The 18,263-nt window shown below is 41.8% G+C and overlaps 1 protein-coding gene across 9 annotated transcripts in view; it reads left to right on the top strand.

Annotated features, from left to right (window-relative positions):
- DST (dystonin) overlaps positions 1-18,263 on the top strand; it is a 422,554-nt gene that overhangs the window by 75,824 nt on the left and 328,467 nt on the right. For 8 of the 9 annotated variants that reach the window (XM_053913661.2, XM_053913670.2, XM_053913655.2 and 5 more), the window contains exon 4: positions 16,236-16,443. In XM_053913661.2, coding sequence (XP_053769636.1) covers positions 16,236-16,443 — 208 coding nt within the window. Of the gene's footprint in view, positions 1-15,868; positions 16,078-16,235; positions 16,444-18,263 lie in introns of those variants that run through there. The other variant, XM_053913662.2, reaches the window with a different exon arrangement.

Raw genomic sequence — 18,263 nt, 5'->3', positions numbered from 1 at the left:
CCGCCCCCCAAGTTTAAAATTAATTTAGAAAACCCAGACATTTTACATTAAAAAATATCATCTTTGGAATATTAATCTATGGGAATATTAAGTAGGCAACATGGATGTTTAAAGTTTATTTCTGTAATATGTGTGAGCACCGCGACTCCAGGCAAACCCGTCTGTTTATTAGAGCAAAAGAATCAGGAAGTCTGAGATGTCGATGGTTCAGGATTCTAGGGAAGTGAAAAAAGTCTCCTCTGAAATGCTGCTTTTTATAAACAAATGACTATCGTTTCCTGTTTTTTAACCCTATTAAAACTCTTTTGAAACATCATCAGCTCTCTGTAGCTCCAGAGATAACCATAAATAAGTAAAACTGTACAAGAAAAGAAGTTATGAAGACACGGATATTTCACGTGAACAGCTTTTTTATTGTTGCTGACTAATGATACTAGTGATGGTGGCTGGTGTTTCTTAGCCGCTTCCCCTTGAGCCAGGCACTGTGCTCAGCAATGGGCATTAGTTCACTTAATCCTATCAGCAACCCTAGGAAGTAGATTTGCTCTATCAATTAGAAAACCGAAGCTCAGAAAGGTTAAGTAGCTTGTGCAAAGTCAAGTAGCTAATATGGGGTGAAGCAGGGTTAGGAAGCTCAGCGATCTGCCAGACTCCAGGGCCACACCTAACCTAGGTTCTCTATAATCTCTCCACTTAGCCTGTGAGATCAGCTTCATTTCTGGTGCGTGGTTAGGGCGGTTTTACCACGGGTTGTGAGACTATGTGACTGCTTTAAACCTCTTTTTCCAAGACAAGCTTCAGGGCAACTATGAGAGGCAGTGATTGTGGGGAGAAGGAGGATAAGAAGGAACTAATATTTATTGAAGGAGTATTTACTGAGTTCTTACTGGGTGTTAGGCAGTACAGATGCTTTTGCAAATGTCACTCATGATTCATGTTTCCATTCCACAAATATTTACTGAGCACCTGTTGTGGGTTGGTCGCTGTGTTAGGAACTGGGGCTCCAATGGTGAAGGAAACAAAGGTCCCTGTACTCCCAGAGATGGTTATCCAGTGGGGCAGACAGACAGCACACTGATTAACACGGAAATATATAACATGTCATGAGGGGACAAGTACTTTAGGGGAAAATGAAGCAGGTTAAGGGGTATAGAATGATGGGAGCGGGGGTAATATTAGACAAGGTTGTTTGGGGAGAACTTTCTTTTAAAGGTGACATTTGAGCAGGTATCTAAAGACAGATAGATCATGAGGCCTTGTAGGCCACGGCCCAGGTGAAGGATTTTACCGAGTGCAGTGGGAAGCTGTGGAGCTTTTCGAGCACCGGCGTGATGTACTCTGACTTGTGCTTTTGTAGACTCAGTCTAGCTTCTGTGTGGGAATAGACTGCTGAGGGACAAGGAGCAAATGTGACTTAGAATGAGAAGTCGCTGTCATTTGTTCAGCACCTACTATGCATTTGTGTGTATCATCTCTAATCATTTCGGGAATCAGTAGAATTGTTAGCCCCGTGCAGACGATAGGACTAAGGAGCTCCTAGTGGCGTAGAAATTTGCCGAAGGCCTCACAGCTGTGACTGGAGGACTTCTTTATCAAATTGACAATGTTGCACAGCACTTGAAAATGACAGCTGTCATTTAGGGCGACCTTCTGTATGCGAGGTTTGGTCCCAGGTACCTTGAATACATCATTCTTTTATAACAGCTCTGAGAGGTAGGTATTATTCTCACTTGTAGACGAGGAATCAAAGGTCCCAAGAAGTTGTGACCTAATGACGCTCAACAAAGCCCCATAGTTAGTAAGTGGCAGAACTGGGAATCGAAGCCTTGGTCTGTGGCCCTCCTACTTAGTTATGGCAAGGCAGAGAATATACAAAATTGTGATCAATTCTATTCTTCTTCTCCTTTCTGCCTTTTCCCCCTTGGCTTTGATTGCTTTCAGGTGATCCACACACCATCCATTTTAGAAGAAATTGCCTGATAAGTTACTAATAGCTTAGGATGCTTTTAATATAATATATTTTATTATAGTAAAATATATTAAAATATAAATGAAACATTAAAAATAACATATTAATTATTAAAATAGTAAATAAATATATTTTATAATGTAATTTTATAATATATCAAATACTATATATTTATATTAATACATACACATATCAATATATATTAAATAATATACATTTATAAATTATGTTGGTATACAAACATATCAATATATATTAAATACTATATATCGATATATCAAATAATATATATTTATAAAATATAATATATATTTTATAATAAAATATAGTGTTTTAATAATATACTAAATATATTATTAAAAATTTAAATATAATATATTTTACTATCCTTTCCAAGTATTTGCATTTTACGAGTTTATCACAGGGAGGGACACTGAAGAGTGAATCTCTAATGGGAGAATTTTAGACGTTCTGGTGCCAGTTTTTGGTAGGATCTTCTGACTCCATCAGATCCATGAAAGAGTGAGAAGACAAGGCCATCTGTCTTCATCACTCAACAGAGTGGTGGTGATGAGAATGTATTCTGAACTAGGGAAACGGGGAGTGGTTGTCACATTCAATTAAAAGCATATCACCCTGGCGGTGTTCCTCCCGAGCAGTATTCTGAATCAGGGCCGGCTGTGTGTCTGTTTGCGCAGACTCGTTTGGCTCCTTCAGTCTCTGTCTCTGTGATAGTCAGAACTGGCCCTATGAAAAATTGTGAGGCAGAGTTTATCATGCTTTACCTCTAGGGCCCTCAATGTTCCCTCTCTTTATATGAAAATATTTCTTCAGGGTGTAGTCTGATGACCTTATTCACTGTTTTATATTGATCAGAATCTTGAAAAGAAATAAAAAGCTTTAAACCAAAATAATGAATCTTTATTACTAGAATATTAGGCATCATTGTGCAGGTGATGGGAAAGGAGGTGAAAATTTTTTTTGAGTCCTCAAAATGATATACTTTTTGGTAATATAATCAGTGATTACCAAAAAGGTAATAGTTTGGTAACTATAATCACTGATATTTTAAATACTTTTTACCAGGTTTTCATTTTGTCTTTTCATCTTAGGATTAAATGCTATAAAAATGTTTTTAAGTATTATGTGCTAGCAGGCATTATATGAGATGCTTTACATGCATTATATGAGATGCTTTACATACATTACATCACTTTAATATTGTCTAATATCCAATGAAGCAAGTGCCATTATCCACATATAGAAAATGGGCAAATCATATGGTATTTGTCTCTCACCGCCTGGCTTATTTCGCTTAGCATAATGCTCTCCAGTTCCATCCATGCTGTGACAAAGGGTATAAGCTCCTTCTTTCTCTCTGCTGCATAGAATTCCATTGTGTAAATGTACCATAATTTTTTGATCCACTCATTTGCTGCTGATACCATATAATCTTACCTTTAACTGGAACATAATCAACAAAAGAAAAAAGCAAACAAAATATAAGCAGAGACATTGAAGTTAAGAACAATCTAACAATAGCCAGAGGGGAGTGGGGAGGGAATAGTAGGGAGAGAGGTTTTCAGGAACTACTATAAAGGACAAATGGACAAAACCAAGGGGGAGGATGGAGGTGGGGGAGGGAGGTGGGTTTGGCTGGGGTGGGGAGAAAATGCAGACAACTGTAATTGAACAACAATAAAAAAATAAATATAAAACAACAACAACCCCCCCAAAAAAGTCTTAAAAAAAAGTAAAAAAAATAAAAGAAAACTGTCAAATCAGAGAGGTTAAATTCTTATGGTAGCGTGGGTGGTGAGTAATGGAGCCAGAGGAGACTGTGGCCTCCTAACAGTCTGATAAAAGTCCTATGTGATCTTTCTTTCCATTAAATTATACAGTGTATGAGTTATATCAGTTGTTTCTACTTCCCTGAAATATAGTAAAGGTGACTCATCAAAGTCTCATAAAGCAATATTGTAGCCAATTGAATTTGTTAGGATTCTCCAGAGAAACAGAACCAATAGGACACACACACACACACTTTAAGGATTTGGCTCACATGATTGTGGGCTGGCACATCCAAAATCTGTAGGGCAGGTCTGCAGGCTGGAAATTCAGACAAGAGTTGGCGTTGCAGTCTTGAGTCTGAATTTCGCCAGGCTGGAAACTCAGGTAGGGCTTCCATGTTGCAGTCTTGAGGAAATTCCTTCTTATTTGGGAAGCCTTAGTCTTTGCTCTTAAGGCCTTTAACTGTTTGGATGAGGCCACCCGCACTACAGAGGGGGTAATCTGCTTTATTCAAAATCACATCTTAAAAAATACCTCCACAGAAACATCTTGACTGGTGTTTTGCCTACAACTGGGTGCCATAGCCCTGCCAAGTTGATGCATAAATTAACCATCATACCCAGTGATTTTCACTGAATAGAGTTTTAAAGGTACTGGGCTTCTTTACCTACTAACTGTCCAGCTGATTTCTGTGGCATGGATGCAGACACGGAACCAGTTCAGGAGGAAATGAAGCAGGCACACGGGAATAGCTATTGGTTTATTCCATTATTCCATGGTGTGTGTGTGTGTTTCTGATAAAATTCATCATATTGTTTTCTGAGCACAGATATACATTTAAAAAATTCTTGTGTTAAGTTGTTGTTGGAGAAAGCTATCAGATTGGCTGGGAAAGCACCCATTAAGAAAGGAAGGAGGAAAAAACCCTTAAGGAATATTTCAGGGTCAGGAGTGCAGCTGAGAATGGGAGGAAGGTCAGGCAATTGGAATTCACAGAAACCCTAAGTGCACGGTATGACTAAGGAGGAGCGGGATGGGTCTGCAAAGCCAGAGCACAGGATTATAACTGATAAGAGAGTCCTGTGGTGAAAGAATGAGTGAATTTGCTTTATAAGCCCAGTGGGAAGAGTTTACCTACTTTCTTGTTATAGACAATTAGAAGTGAGAAAAATATGAGTATTACTGTTTTTGTTTTTAATTAATCATAGCTCATATACTGTTACAAAAATGTATGTAAATGGCATGTCTGTTATACCCTACAGTACAACTCCTGTGTAAAAGGGGACGATGAACAAGATGGCTTATGCACTCTTGTTCTCTGTGTGTGTGCAAAACAAGGCAAATGAAAGCTCAAGTGCTCAGTGTTACCTTGGTACCAGCACGCCACCCTCTCAGCAGGCTGTTGTGCGACACTGACACAGCTCCTGTGCAAGGAGCAGGTTTCCTTGGTCACTCCTGCAGTGCCCGGGCCAGGGCTGGAGTTGGAGAGAAAACGTGGGTCTCTTGGAGGTTGGGGTCTAGCCACTCTCCTGAATCACCAAGTGCTCTGTGGCTTATCAGAGAGACTTGGCATCTCAGGCCTCTGTTTATGACTCCTCAGGGACCCACTCATTTCTGTACTGCCCTTCGCTTGTCCCCATGGTTCCACTTCTGCCTGACTTCTGACCTTCTTATTCCTTCTAGGTAAACTACGTCGACTTCTTACTCTGTTGGCCACGCCCCAACCTTCTTCTCCCTTTCTCTTTTTCTAGTCTCTAAACATTTCTCAAATCCATCCTCTCCTGTCCCTCCCTAATTCAGAGATTTAGTTCAGGCTGTCATCATTTGCTGAACTGTCACAAAAACTGCAAACTAATTTTGTCTGAGGTTGACCCCTCTCCAGCCCATTCTCTCCTTGGTTGTCAGAGTCACCCTCTATCAGAACAAACTACTTCTAGACCTTCAGCAACAATCTGGCTCCTACAAGTTCAAGTCCAAGTTCTAGCATGCAGGCCCTCCATGATCTCCATCTGCCACCTGCTTCTACAGCCTCATCTGCTGGCACTTCCACCTCCTGCTTTCTAAGGACCTTATGATTTTTCCACACCTCCTTCTGTGCTACTGGTTACTGAACTCATAGCTATCAAAATCTCCCCTCTCCCCACTACCTTCTTATTAGCTACCTTAATACCCATTTTGGGTAAAGGTGGCAATAAGCAAGCAAGCAAGTGAATGCATTCTCCTTCTCTCTGGTTCTAGAGTAATTCAAAGTAGCCTTAAAATGAAGAATAATGCTGAGGAAAGGAGGAGATGTAGGAGGAGGTAGCTGTTGTGGTTACCTTGTGTGTGTGTGCTTGAGAGAGAGAGAGACAGGCAGACAGATACAAAGACAGACAGAAGGACAGACAGACATTTGGCATTTCTAGCCCTTGTTGGCGGAGCTTCCTCTCTCAGTCTCTACTCATGTGGGATCCAGCTGCTGGAGCAAAGCTGCCAAGCTGATGGATTTATTCAGCACAGTCATGGGTGTCCACTCCCAAGAATGGGATCTGAAAGTAGATGAACAGTCACTGCCCGTTCTGAATTCCACAGGGAATTCGAATCTTAGTCTATAAACTCTGGTGTAAGACATATCCCTCTTTGTTTTCATCTGAAGTTAGGTTCTGACTCCCAGTCTCACATGCTGCCAGGCCTGGTGCTTGCTTCTCAGTTCCTCCGCCTCAGAGTTTGCCAAAGTGTCAGCAAGTAGAAGGGAACATCGGTGCCTCCAGGTAATGCTGACATATCCCTATGACTGCTCCATAGGGCCCCCCAGGCTGCTCGGGTTGCTGTTAGGACACAGGGACCTTTTGAAAGGTTAACTAGGTGACTATCCTTCCTAGACACACCAGGCACACATCTCTCTCAGAGTCTTCTGGGATTCACAAAGTCCCCTGCTTCAGGATCCACAGATGCTCCCTGGAAACCAAGGGGACCCCTTTGTAGGCTGGGGAAAGTCTTTTTCACTCACTAGAACCTTCTTCCCTTTTCTATAACCTTAGCCTCAACAGTTTCAGGTTTGTGTAAAGAAAAGGCAGGTATGCTTGCAACCTGTTTCTCCTTCCTGCCCTGACACATACTGTTCCCAGGGATAAACCAAGGAAGGGACAGTCCCGGATGACCTTCTGAAAGAAACATCTATTACACAGGCAAAATGAAACCAGAGGTAGTTCTTATTACAGACGTAGGGGCTTTGGGCCGCATGATTGTTCTGGATGAATCGCAGATGTTCGAGGACTGCAGTGTGCAGCAGATCTTAGGGCAGAGCCAGGTATTAAGGGCACTTATAATGCACTTAGCATTTCTTCTTCAGAGGGGAGGCTGCAGTTGAACTGGGTTGCCGCCATTCAGTATGAAGCATCCCTTCTGGGAAGAATTTTCCACCAAACCGGCTCAGAGGCCTCGGACCTCCTTGTGTCTGGGAACTGCTTCCCGGTCCCCGTCAGTTGCGGCTCACGGTGGCAAGGTTACTCCCCCTCAGCACACGTGGAACAAGCCCTGTTCTCCTCAGAAGGGGGCAGTGGGAGTGCCAGGCACTTCAAGTTTGGTGGACTTAACTTCAGTGCAGTAAGAGAAACTTTTTTTAAAATGGAAAAGTAATTCTCCCACTTGATTGAAGTAGTAACTGAAGTGGGAGAACTACTATGTAAAAGCTATTATCAAAAGCAATTTTCTGAAGTCTCATTAATAAAGACAGGTAATGAAAATGAAGCGATAAAAACACAACCCACTTATGTTTCAACAGGGAAGAAATGAATATAATTACTTTTTAAAGATAATGTGTTTATCTGAGTATTTGTTGTTGTCTCCAACAATGGGGACAATGAATTAAAAAAAACAAGAGGAATGTATTGGAAGGATGTGTTTCCAAAGAACTGAAGGTTCAACAACCAAGCTTGGGGAAGGATAGGTGTGGGAACTACATTGGCCTTGTCTCCTGAGAGCTGCTAATAGTGTGACCTTGTTCAACAACTTCCAGTCTCTGTGTTTCTGTTTGTTGTTTCAAATTTCCTGGAGTGACAATCCTGTTGGCTCACCTGGAGTTAGTCATCTACCCCTGGGTTGCACACGGGTGAATAGGTAACATCACTACATGCTAAAATTTACTTAGTGCTTTCTAAGTAAAGAAAGCACTGCTTTTGGGCATTGCTTTTAGCATTCTTCAAGTATTATTTATTCTGCTACAATAACCCTATGTCTTATGTACCAGTATGTTTCCCATTTCTCAGATGAGAAACCAAGGCCCAGAGAGGCCAAGCAGCTTTCCAAGATCATATAGCTTTTACCCAGCGTTCAACCTCTGGCATGACATGCACACATTTTTAACTTTATAGGTAGGTAGCGTAGAAGGTAGTTGCACTTTAGTCTCTGGGAACCTCCTGTGTTTGTACCTTTGGGCCCCACGTGAGTGATCACAGACAACATCTTCTTTCCAATAGAAGTCAGAGCCAGGACTTGTAGCGGTCTGAGGTCCTTGACCTCAAAGCCTCCTCCGTGATCTAGACAAGAGTCGGAGGGACATGTGGGAGCAGGGTTGACCATGGGTAGGGGCAGGAACAAAAAAATAGCAGAATCAGCAGCTCTAGTGATGGGTGGGCAGTTCAGCTAGATACGTGGAGAACATGAGCCAGCATTCCCTGAGCTGTACAGGTCAGGTTCCTTTCCTGGGCTTCAGTAATGCTAACCAGGATTCTTGGGATGGAGCAGAATCTATGGAACAGATGGGGAGATCAGCGCTTGGATATCCATAGGAACATGGCGTCACCTAATTCTGTTTGACATTAATTTAACTGAGCTTTTTTGGTAGCCATCTTCTTTTCATTTTGTTTTGTTCCCTCCCCTCTAGTTTTCTTTATTTTTTCAAGCTGTCATGCTTTTTTATTGATTACCATTATCCCTACTCTCCCTGCCCCCACCATTGTTCCTTTACTCTCTGAATGCAACAATGCTGCCCATTCCTTTGATGCCAGGGCCCCCAAACTCATAAGCCTACCGGGACCAGGTATCATAAATGAATGGAGTGGGCCAGGTAAGGATTGTGTCAGACTGGAAAGCACATTCCTTTCTAATTAGGGGGAACTACTACTAGGCCATTGTTCCACCTCTGAATTTTAATGCAAATTCCCGATTTTTAAATGTTTGTCATTAATTAGTTTTTTTAAAAAATGGGCAGGGCAACCACAACACATCTACAGGATGGCTCAACCAGCAGTCAACATTTTTGGATATTGATACCGTTTGAGGAGAGAAGGAGGCAAGGAACACCTATGTCTTCATCCTGGCCTCTAAATGAACTATAGATGCTGCGTCCTGGCTGGTGTGGCTCGGTTGGTTGTCACTTCGTCCCGTAACCAAAAGGTTGCCAGTTTGATTCCCAGTCGGGTCATGTACATAGGTTGTTGGTCCCATCACTGGTCCAGGTGCATACAGTCCCCCATCAAAGTCCCGGTCTGGGTGACTATGGGAGGCAACCAGTCGATGTTTCTCTCTCTCCCTGCCTCTCTCTCTAAAAGAAATGAAAAAGATGTCCTTTTGAGGAAAATAAAATAAAGGGACTGTAGATGTTCCTGTCAATTTCTCCTTCCTAATTGACTTTATACTGTAAATCATATTTTGTGTGTATCTTTATATTATTCCACTGGAAGACATTTTTAAGCCTAATAGATAAAGATGATAATTTGAAGTATAAGTTGACTATTTATGACCTTTGCTCTTCTAGTTAGATTTTAAGCTTCTCCCAAGCAGAAGTCTGAGTGCTTAAGACATATTTTTAATTGACTGATATAAATAAGCATCCCTTTAAAATACAAGATGAAATACTCTAGTTAAAGAGATGTTTTCAATATTTGAGTTTGTGTTCTTAATGCGTTTCTGTTTTGTGGGGCTACTTTCAGAGTTATGTTTGATTTTCTTTTAGGCAAATTATTCAAAACTTCCTCCTCAGTTTGGAAAGACTGTTTACAGATGTTTAAATAGACACTACTTCTTGATGTCTGTGTTTCTGTAATTTTAATACGATTGAATTAAGGTACACTTGCGAAACAAGGTGTCTTTGCCATTTTGAAAGAGTTTTACAATTTTAGAAAAATTTGGTATTTTGATACTTAACATAGGTTTTCTGTTATTTGGGGAGAGGATTTAGGGAGGTGTAGGAGCACATAGGACCAGAGAGTCTCAGGGTTGGAAGAGAGCATGGAGTAAACTCAGCATTTCACAGTGAAGGCTTGGCTCCTTGGAGTGGGAAGGTGCTCACTGCCACACAAAGTGGTCCTTTCCACCTTTGAGTAGTTGCATGTTTTGGGGTGTTTTTCCTTGATTGTGAACTGCCACCTGTCTCTGGTCATTTCCATGCTTTGGGCCTAGTTCTGAGCACAGAACAAGTCGAGCCCTTTTGGGTTCCCCAAAGACATGGTAAGATCTTTGAGAGCTGCGAGTATGTTGTAGGTTCCTCCCAGTGTCTGCGACCACATTTTAGAGCACGCAGTAACCCGTGGTTGAGAGCACAGGCTTTGTGGTCAAAAGGACCCAGTTGGAAATTTTGGCTCTACCTTGTACTGACAGAATGACTGTGGACAAGTTACTTAACCTCCTTAAGCATCTGTTTCCTTATTGGGTTACACTGAGTATTAAGTAAGATAGTGAGTGAAAATGCTTAGTACAATCTCCGACTACAGTCGCTCAATAAATGTTGTGTATAGTTAGAACAAGCTGGTTGTCTTAATGCTAAGCCAAGACTGCCTAGACTGTGAAGCCATGCTCCTCCTGGAAATGAGTCTCTGCTACTTACCTTGTAGAGCTTCTCGCACAGATAGAGGAAAACAGTGCTGGACATTTCCTTCTTCCCATGTCCCAACATTGAGCTCAGTTTCCCCAGAAATATAATACCAAAGAACACTCTAATGCACAATCTTTATACCCTAGAAAGACTTCGTGTCCTGAATTCCAGTGGTCTTTTTTTATGGGCTGACGAACTGGGCCTCTCCCCATAAAGAAACCTTCCTTCACTCTTTTCCCAAAGACTCTTCCCTTGAGTCAGATCCAAGTGCCTTCCAGCCTCACTCCCTCTGACCTCCCTTTCCTCTCTGGCTCCACCCAGGCTCCTCTTCCTCTCTGAGTTAAGGGCTCTCACAGACCTCCCCTAAAAGGAGGGAGTGAGAGCCAGCTGAGGCCTCACCAACCCAGAGCCCGCTTCCCCTCTCCTTACTATTTAAAGGTGGTTTTTAGTTGCAAGGCTAATTAAGAGCTACTTATTCGATGAAAGAATACTTGAATTGTTTGACTAGTTTGAAAAAATTTTAAACAAAAACAAGCACCCAATCCCCAAATTTGCCATCACTCATTTTGTCTTCAAGGGTTAAACAGTTTCTTACATTTTCCTTAACTGTTTTCTTCTATATCTACTTATTTGTGGTAGAGATTGTATTCCCTGGAGTCTCTAAAATCAGATAATGTGCTTTTGATATTTGACTTGTTTCCAAATAAAAACGCAAGTATACAAGGAGGGGTAGATATCTTGGGCCATGCCATGAATCTTTATACTCTGTGTAAGAAGTTAGTGTTTGTACATACCTCATCAAGGGGGTTTTAAACAACATTGGACCTTCACATTTTCTAAATTTTGATGCCTTTTTTGTTTATATAAAATATAAATAATATATGATAATGAACCAACAGTATGTTCACCATACTGTACATTAAATGAATAACAGAAGGAGCTTCTTTTAAATCCTTCTGTCTAAACTTATGCTTAGGACTGAGGCAAGCAGATGGCCTTTATCTGGTGTCTTATTGATACAGGCCAGCACTTCCGTGCTTCTCTAAGCGTATGTGAAGAAAAGCTACGAGAAACTACTTAGATGGACACTATCACTGTGTACTTGAACCTGGGGATCCTGATTTGTGAAAATAGGCCTAAACCAAGTGACATTTAAAAAAAAATGAAAAAGGCCTTTTTAGGTGTTTCCCCCTCACTCTTCATTTTGAAAATATTTGAATTTACAGAAAAGTTGAATGAGTGATACAATGAATACTTTTTGTTAACCTGTTGCTGCATCTTTCTGCTCTTATTCTGAAACATTTGAAAGTAAGTGGAGGCATCAGGAGTTTCTTCAGCCTGCGTCTTCCAGGTTATGAACACTTTCCTACGTGACCACGACATCATTATCCCACTTTAGAAAATTAACAATAATTTCCCAGTATTTTCTAATAAACAACCCATGATCCATGTTCAGATTTTCCCAATTGTCCCTAACATGTATTTTTTTTTTTTAGCTTAAACAAAACAAAACAAAACAAACCAGAATTCAGTCAAAGTTTTATCTTTTAAACTTTACAATAGTCCCTGCTTTGGGGTATGTATGTTTCATGACATCGACCTTTTTGAAGAGGACAAGACAGTTAATTTGTGGAACATCCCACAATCTGGATCTGCCCAATTGTTTCCTCATGTGCTTTTTGTTTTTTTTTTTATTTGTTTTCATAAATTTTTGGAAGCATACCTGTGGAAATATGCATACATCTTAAGTATGTGGCTTTGTGAAAGTTACCTTTCCAGCCTCTGGGATTCTAAAAGTCTGGCTATTTTACAAACCCTTATCTCTGCACTTGTTTCTGTGTTGCATTTAGAGAACGCCTAGGGCAGAGACAATTTCCTGGCACTTTCCTACGGATCTGGGTGCTAGGGCTGGGCGACTTCCAGTTTGGGCAGTTCCATTGTACTTATCTCAGATCTCTCCAGGAGGGTTCAATTAGAGAAGTTGCTGTTTAGTTCCCCTTCTAAAAATGTTGCATTATGTAATTATCCTGGCTTAGGAGCTTGGAGTTGTTTTTATACCACGTGAATGAATTGGCTATTAGGAAAGTCATTTTTAAAGCTTTTGGTGATCTAATTCAATTGTTAAAACAGCTTTAATAACTAGGTTGTAATAAGACAGTATGCAGGGTTTGGTTGTTTTTTTTTTTGGTTTCTCACAAACTAGTGTTTTGTTGTTGCTGTTGTAGATACCCAACATCAGTCTATAGGTGGCTCATGATCCTTCATTAAAAAATAAAAGAGCCAAACATTAAATATATTCTGACATGTCGACTTTGTCTTTGCTGTCTTAATTACTCTTTTCCCTCTTTTCTCGGACTCCACAGCTCTTCCCTATTTCTCTTGTTCTCAACACACATGCCAAATGGTGGTGATGACAGATGATGGTGTAAATTGGGGTCTTAATCTTGGGTCAGTAGGTCAATGACCCCCTTAAAGTTATATGCAAAATTTGTGTGTATTTACTTAAGAGCTTTGTTTTGGAGAGAGGTTTTCAAAAATGTCAACACTTCAGTGGTATCTTTGGGCCCAAAATGGTTACAAGCACTGGCTTAAATAGTTACTTCTTTCTGGGGCCTTTGATATTTTCTCTGACTTTTGACACAGTATCTTTTTCTTTTTTAGTAATCTTTTTGTGTATTTGTCTTAGATTATAAAATTAGAAGGAATAAAATAGAATCCACTTATCATATTGTCATCACCCAGAATTAACCACTGTTTATATGTTGATACATAGTTATTTATCTACTAATCTATCAATCATACCCATCTTTCTGACCACATGCACACACACACACACACGCAGATTTTTTTTTAAAGGAATCATTCTATATGAATCCTTTCCATTTTGCTAAATGTGGACCAATAACATTTTTGTTTGATTTCTGCAGAGTAGTCCATTGTATGAATATACTGTAATTTATTGATGGACACAGATATTTGTATTTTAATAGGAATCAAACCTCAGGCAACAGAGTAGAAGAAGAGATGGGAACGTGGGGTTTTCTGTCCCGAGCGCTCTCTTCCTTTGTCTTACCTTTCCAAGCCCCACGTCAAAGGTTAGGCTCTGGACTTTGGGTCAGAGAACATGCTTTCTTTTTCCAAAAGAAAGGAGAACTGTATTCTTACATTCTTCCCTCTAAGCCCCAAATACTGACATGAATTGACAAGTCATTGCAAATCAATGAAGAGTATAATAGTTTTAGAGGATTGATAGACTTCCAAAGCAGTTTTGTTTAATGATATCACTTCTTAATGTTTAGGATTCAAATGGGCCTAACTTGATATTCTTTACCTTTTACTTTATAAAGCATTTGTGAAAATTATTGTGAAAAAAATCTCATACTCTAATTGTTAAAATGCTTGAATCATGTAGCCTGAGGACTGTACCATATTTAAATATGTATGATTTCCCTCATTCTCTGTGTGTGTCTATATTTTGCTGTGATATATTGCTGAAAGCTCTTGCTGATTGTCCTTTCTTTCTTTTTTCTCTTATCTGTTTACCAGTGACACTACCAGATTAGAACCTGCACCAGTCAACACCCTTGGGTCCAAGGGTAGTAACCGTTCCCATCTGGCCACGTGTGATTAATGGTGTTTATGTCATGGCATGAATAACATTTTGCTGTTCAATCAGCTGAGACTCTGGCCATTAAAAATTTTTTATTTTACTAAAATCAATAGCCTGTGAATTTTGGAAAAGCAGTTCTTTAACAGTTATTCTCTAAGTCTGTTTGTGAAGATAAACAATCAAATTAACATACTCATTGAAAATAGTGCAGGCAACAAGAAGAAATATAATATCACAGATAAAGGATGACCTTAAGTAAGGACAGGTAGAAAGCCTTTTTAAGGAAGACAGAAGGCAACCAAAGAAACCCAATACCCTTTTGAAAGTCTTTAAGAATGTCACCCTTTTTCACAGATCCAGCCAACAACACAGCCTCAGAGAGCTCAAGATGAATTTCCAGAAAAGCATGGAAAATAAATTAGCTTGATGAAAGCATTCTGTGACTGACTTAATGCCACTCACAACTCTCTATGGACTCTAGTTACAATACAGAAAATCAATTTTATTTATTTATTTGCCTCGTGTGCCTAGTACATTATTTCTACTAGGAAAACGTACACAATCTAAATAAATAAATTTGCCAAGTTGACGAAAATTTCAGGTAAAATAAAATGGAAGACTGCTTTTTCAGGAAAGAATATAGGTAAAGATAAATCTTCGATGCTTTATTTTTCGGGAAGCATCGTGTCCTTTTAAAATGATGGTGTTGACCCCATGCAGCGATATGGCTGAGTGGAATGAGGTAAGGTCAATAATCCGGATTCTCGGGTAGTTTGTTTTACATGCTTTCAGCGAGTGCTTTGGGGTGTTGCTCACACAGCCTGTTTTGGCTGTTGCTGTCGTCACTGCTTTTGTGAGAAGCTCAGTGTTTTTGCTCAAATTGCAGCATGCCTCACCGATTTAAGCCGGTAACTTGCGTCTTAGGAATCTGTGGCTGCAAGTTACATTTCAGGAATTCGAGTTGTACCTGTTTTGCATCTTTACCATGAGCTTCCGCAACATGGAATTCTAAATGGGAAAGTGAAGATTTCCCTTCCGTGCTTTATTTTATTTATAACGCTGTTCACAGCACAGATGGTCAGCATCCTTGTTTCAATTGTACGCCCTCCAGATAATCACAAACTTAACCCAGCATAGAAGGAAGGAATAACACTGTGAGCCTCTTCTCTGAGTAGAAGATATAATGGAAGGTACGACCCTGCAGATCCGCTGCAGCTAGAGGCAGGGGTGACGAACCTTCAGGCAAAGCGCTCTGGTAAAAGCATCATGTTTCCATTCCACTGTGTAATGACCCGGGGCTGAGCAGAGCTCTGTTTCCGGTCACAGCGCTGCATCATTCTCATTTACATTATTGGCAACTGTTACTTTGCTAGAAGTTGAAATTATCTCAAGAACTCTAAACTGAGTTCAGATGTTTGTTTATTGGAGCTGCCTTAGGTTTCTGAAAACTGTCTCTTGTGTTCTCCTAGTCTTAAGAAAAGGCTCTTCTCTGAATCGGCCCTCCCTCCCTCCCTGCTCTTTCCCAGTAACCTGCTTTACTCTCACGAAGGAAATTAAATAGAGCGCAGGGGCTCAAACCTGGTCAGAAAGGAGACTCCAGTGGTGAGGCGCCCTGAAGCGGAAAGGAATTGGGACTCAACATCCTGTGTTTGTGCTTTGTTTTTGAAACTTAAGAGTTCCTTGCGTTAATGAATTAACCAGCAGTCTAGTTTGGAAAATGTTTCTCCTGTCCTGGTGGGGGAGCCAAATACTATAGATTTGTAACAGGAAGGCTGTTGATTCTGGCTTCATTGTTGGGCCAGTCATTTGTGAGCTGGTGGCCGGACCGCAGCCGCACACTCCTGTGCAAATCTTCCATGTATCGGAACCGTCCCGGTGTCGTTCCTGCTGTCGGAGTTGTGCGCAGAAAAGATGGTGAGCGCGGGGTTTCATTTCTTGTTTGTGTGTCCCCTCAGCGCGCAGGAGGGTGCAGGATGCCGGACTCAGTTTGGGGTAGGGAGGGGGCTGTTGGAATCCGTGAGCATATGCGAGTGTTCCGTGGTTAATGCCTTTCTCTGTGTCATCCTCCGTAGAGTTCCGGGAACGCGTCCTATCGCTGCTCCATGTCTTCCTCTGCGGATTTTTCTGATGAGGATGATTTCAGCCAGAAATCTGGCTCGGCATCTCCTGCTCCTGGAGACACCTTACCCTGGAATTTGCCTAAACATGAGAGATCGAAAAGAAAGATTCACGGGGGCTCGGTGCTGGACCCCGCCGAGAGGGCAGTGCTTAGGATAGCAGGTAAGAGCATCCGGGAAAGGGATGGAGCCAGGACGAGAGTTGCGGAAATTCACCCATCTGCGCCACGGATGGGTGTGGGGGCGGCGGAAAGGAGGAATAATATCTGGGAGCTGATGCACTGGGCTCAGCTTTGTGGTCACGGTGGGGCATGAGGATGACCGTGTTCACTTTGTGTCTCTATTTTTTGATAGGGCGATTAGCTCTGCCTGCTGGTGACTAAGCTGTTTGGCCATCTTCTGGCTGGATGAATTGATACCTTTAAAATGCAGCGAGATATTTACAGAAACCTGCATTAAACTTTCCTATTTACATGCAGTAGCCACCGTGAGAATCTGAAAGTACATTGTTAACTCCAGTGGGTACTAGTGTACTTGCTGGAAGCTGTGAGAGCCTTCATTTTCATCTTTGCCCAGGAGCACTGGGCTACGCAGATCCAACCAGGGTAGAGTCCTGGTTTTTGGTACCCAGGATGCAGAGGGTATTCCAGCAACTCAGAGGCCATTTCTTTCTTTCTTTCTTTTAGTGTAACATCCCTGTCAGCATCATGCATGTTCTTTTTCTTTTAGTGTGACACCCCTGTCAGCATCATGTATGAGCCTGTAGTGGCTGTCGCCTGTGCTTTTGAGGGTTTAGCCATCATGCATTCCTGATTAATTAATACATGGGAGGTGCCAATGTTTCTGTTCTGTGTTAACCCGGTGTTCTCTTGCACTGGCGTAAAAGTGGAGCCAGAAGTGATGGCTTGTTTTACCTAGCTGAAAGCTGAGAACACCTGGGAAATCAATCCTCCAGCCCTGTAGCACCTGTGTGGTTTGTATGTTTGTGTTCTGTGTATGAGAGTTGCTTCTTGGAGTGGCTGTTCCTCCCTTCCTTCGATAATTGTTTTCTCTCGGAAATGGCAATGAAGTAGGATGGAGTATGTCCTTGGGCTCTCTTGCAAAGGCCAAAGGCCAGATGTTTTTCCAAATTGGTTTCTGTGGCCAGCTGGTCAGACCTCCTTTCCTCCCCCTCCCTACTCTCAACTCTGGAGCCCCCTCCTACTCAGTTTTTTTTTTTTTTTTTTTTTTTTTTTTGCTATCTTCTATAATGCAAAGTTGGTACTTTATCTTTCTCTGAGGGGGCTGTAGGGGGCAAGCTGGGAAATCAGCCACCGTGGCAGCTGGGAGTCTCCCTAATGTCCCCCTAGTGGGATTTTCTGATTACGGGAAAAACAAACAGCACCCAGCCAGCCAGCCATTCTCTGTTCTGGGTTTCTGGGGCAACAGCCTGAGCTGCTTCTGGCTTCCCTTGTGAGATGCTGGCTGGTCTTACCCAGGCCTTTGGAGAGGCTGGGCGGAGTGGCGAAAGCGGGGGGGGGGGGGGGGGGGGGGGGGGGGGGGGGGGGGGGGGGGAGGCAGGATGGAGGATGGAGAGACTGTTTGGTAGCCAAGGGAGAGTGAGCAGGGGTGGCTTGGGAGAACCGGGGCAGACATGGCTCTTAGCGCCTTCCTGGAGTACAAAAAAGTGTTTAGTCACCAAGGTCTGACTTCTTGCCCTGTTGAGACATCCCTGGCATGCCCCCAGCAGGTGTGAAGTACCAGGGTGGACAGTGTGGGTATCAGATGTTGGGTCAGCAGAAAGGGAGGATAGGTGAAAGGAGGATGGTGAGAGAAGTTGTTGGAACTTGGTGGAAAACCTGGGGCATCAGAGTGGGATGCCTGTATGTCGTGAATGTTTATGGAAGGTAGAAGGTATTTCTAGCTTGACAGTTTCGATAGTGGTGGCAGAGGTGGATATTTTGATTTTGGTCATGAAGGAAGGGGTTTTGAAAGAAGAATGGA

Source organism: Desmodus rotundus, chromosome 11, assembly GCF_022682495.2.
Source record: "Desmodus rotundus isolate HL8 chromosome 11, HLdesRot8A.1, whole genome shotgun sequence".
NCBI classification, from domain to species: Eukaryota; Metazoa; Chordata; class Mammalia; order Chiroptera; family Phyllostomidae; genus Desmodus; species Desmodus rotundus.
The sequence above is the reverse complement of the archived record's forward strand: the minus strand, read 5'-3'. Positions and strand labels throughout refer to the sequence as shown.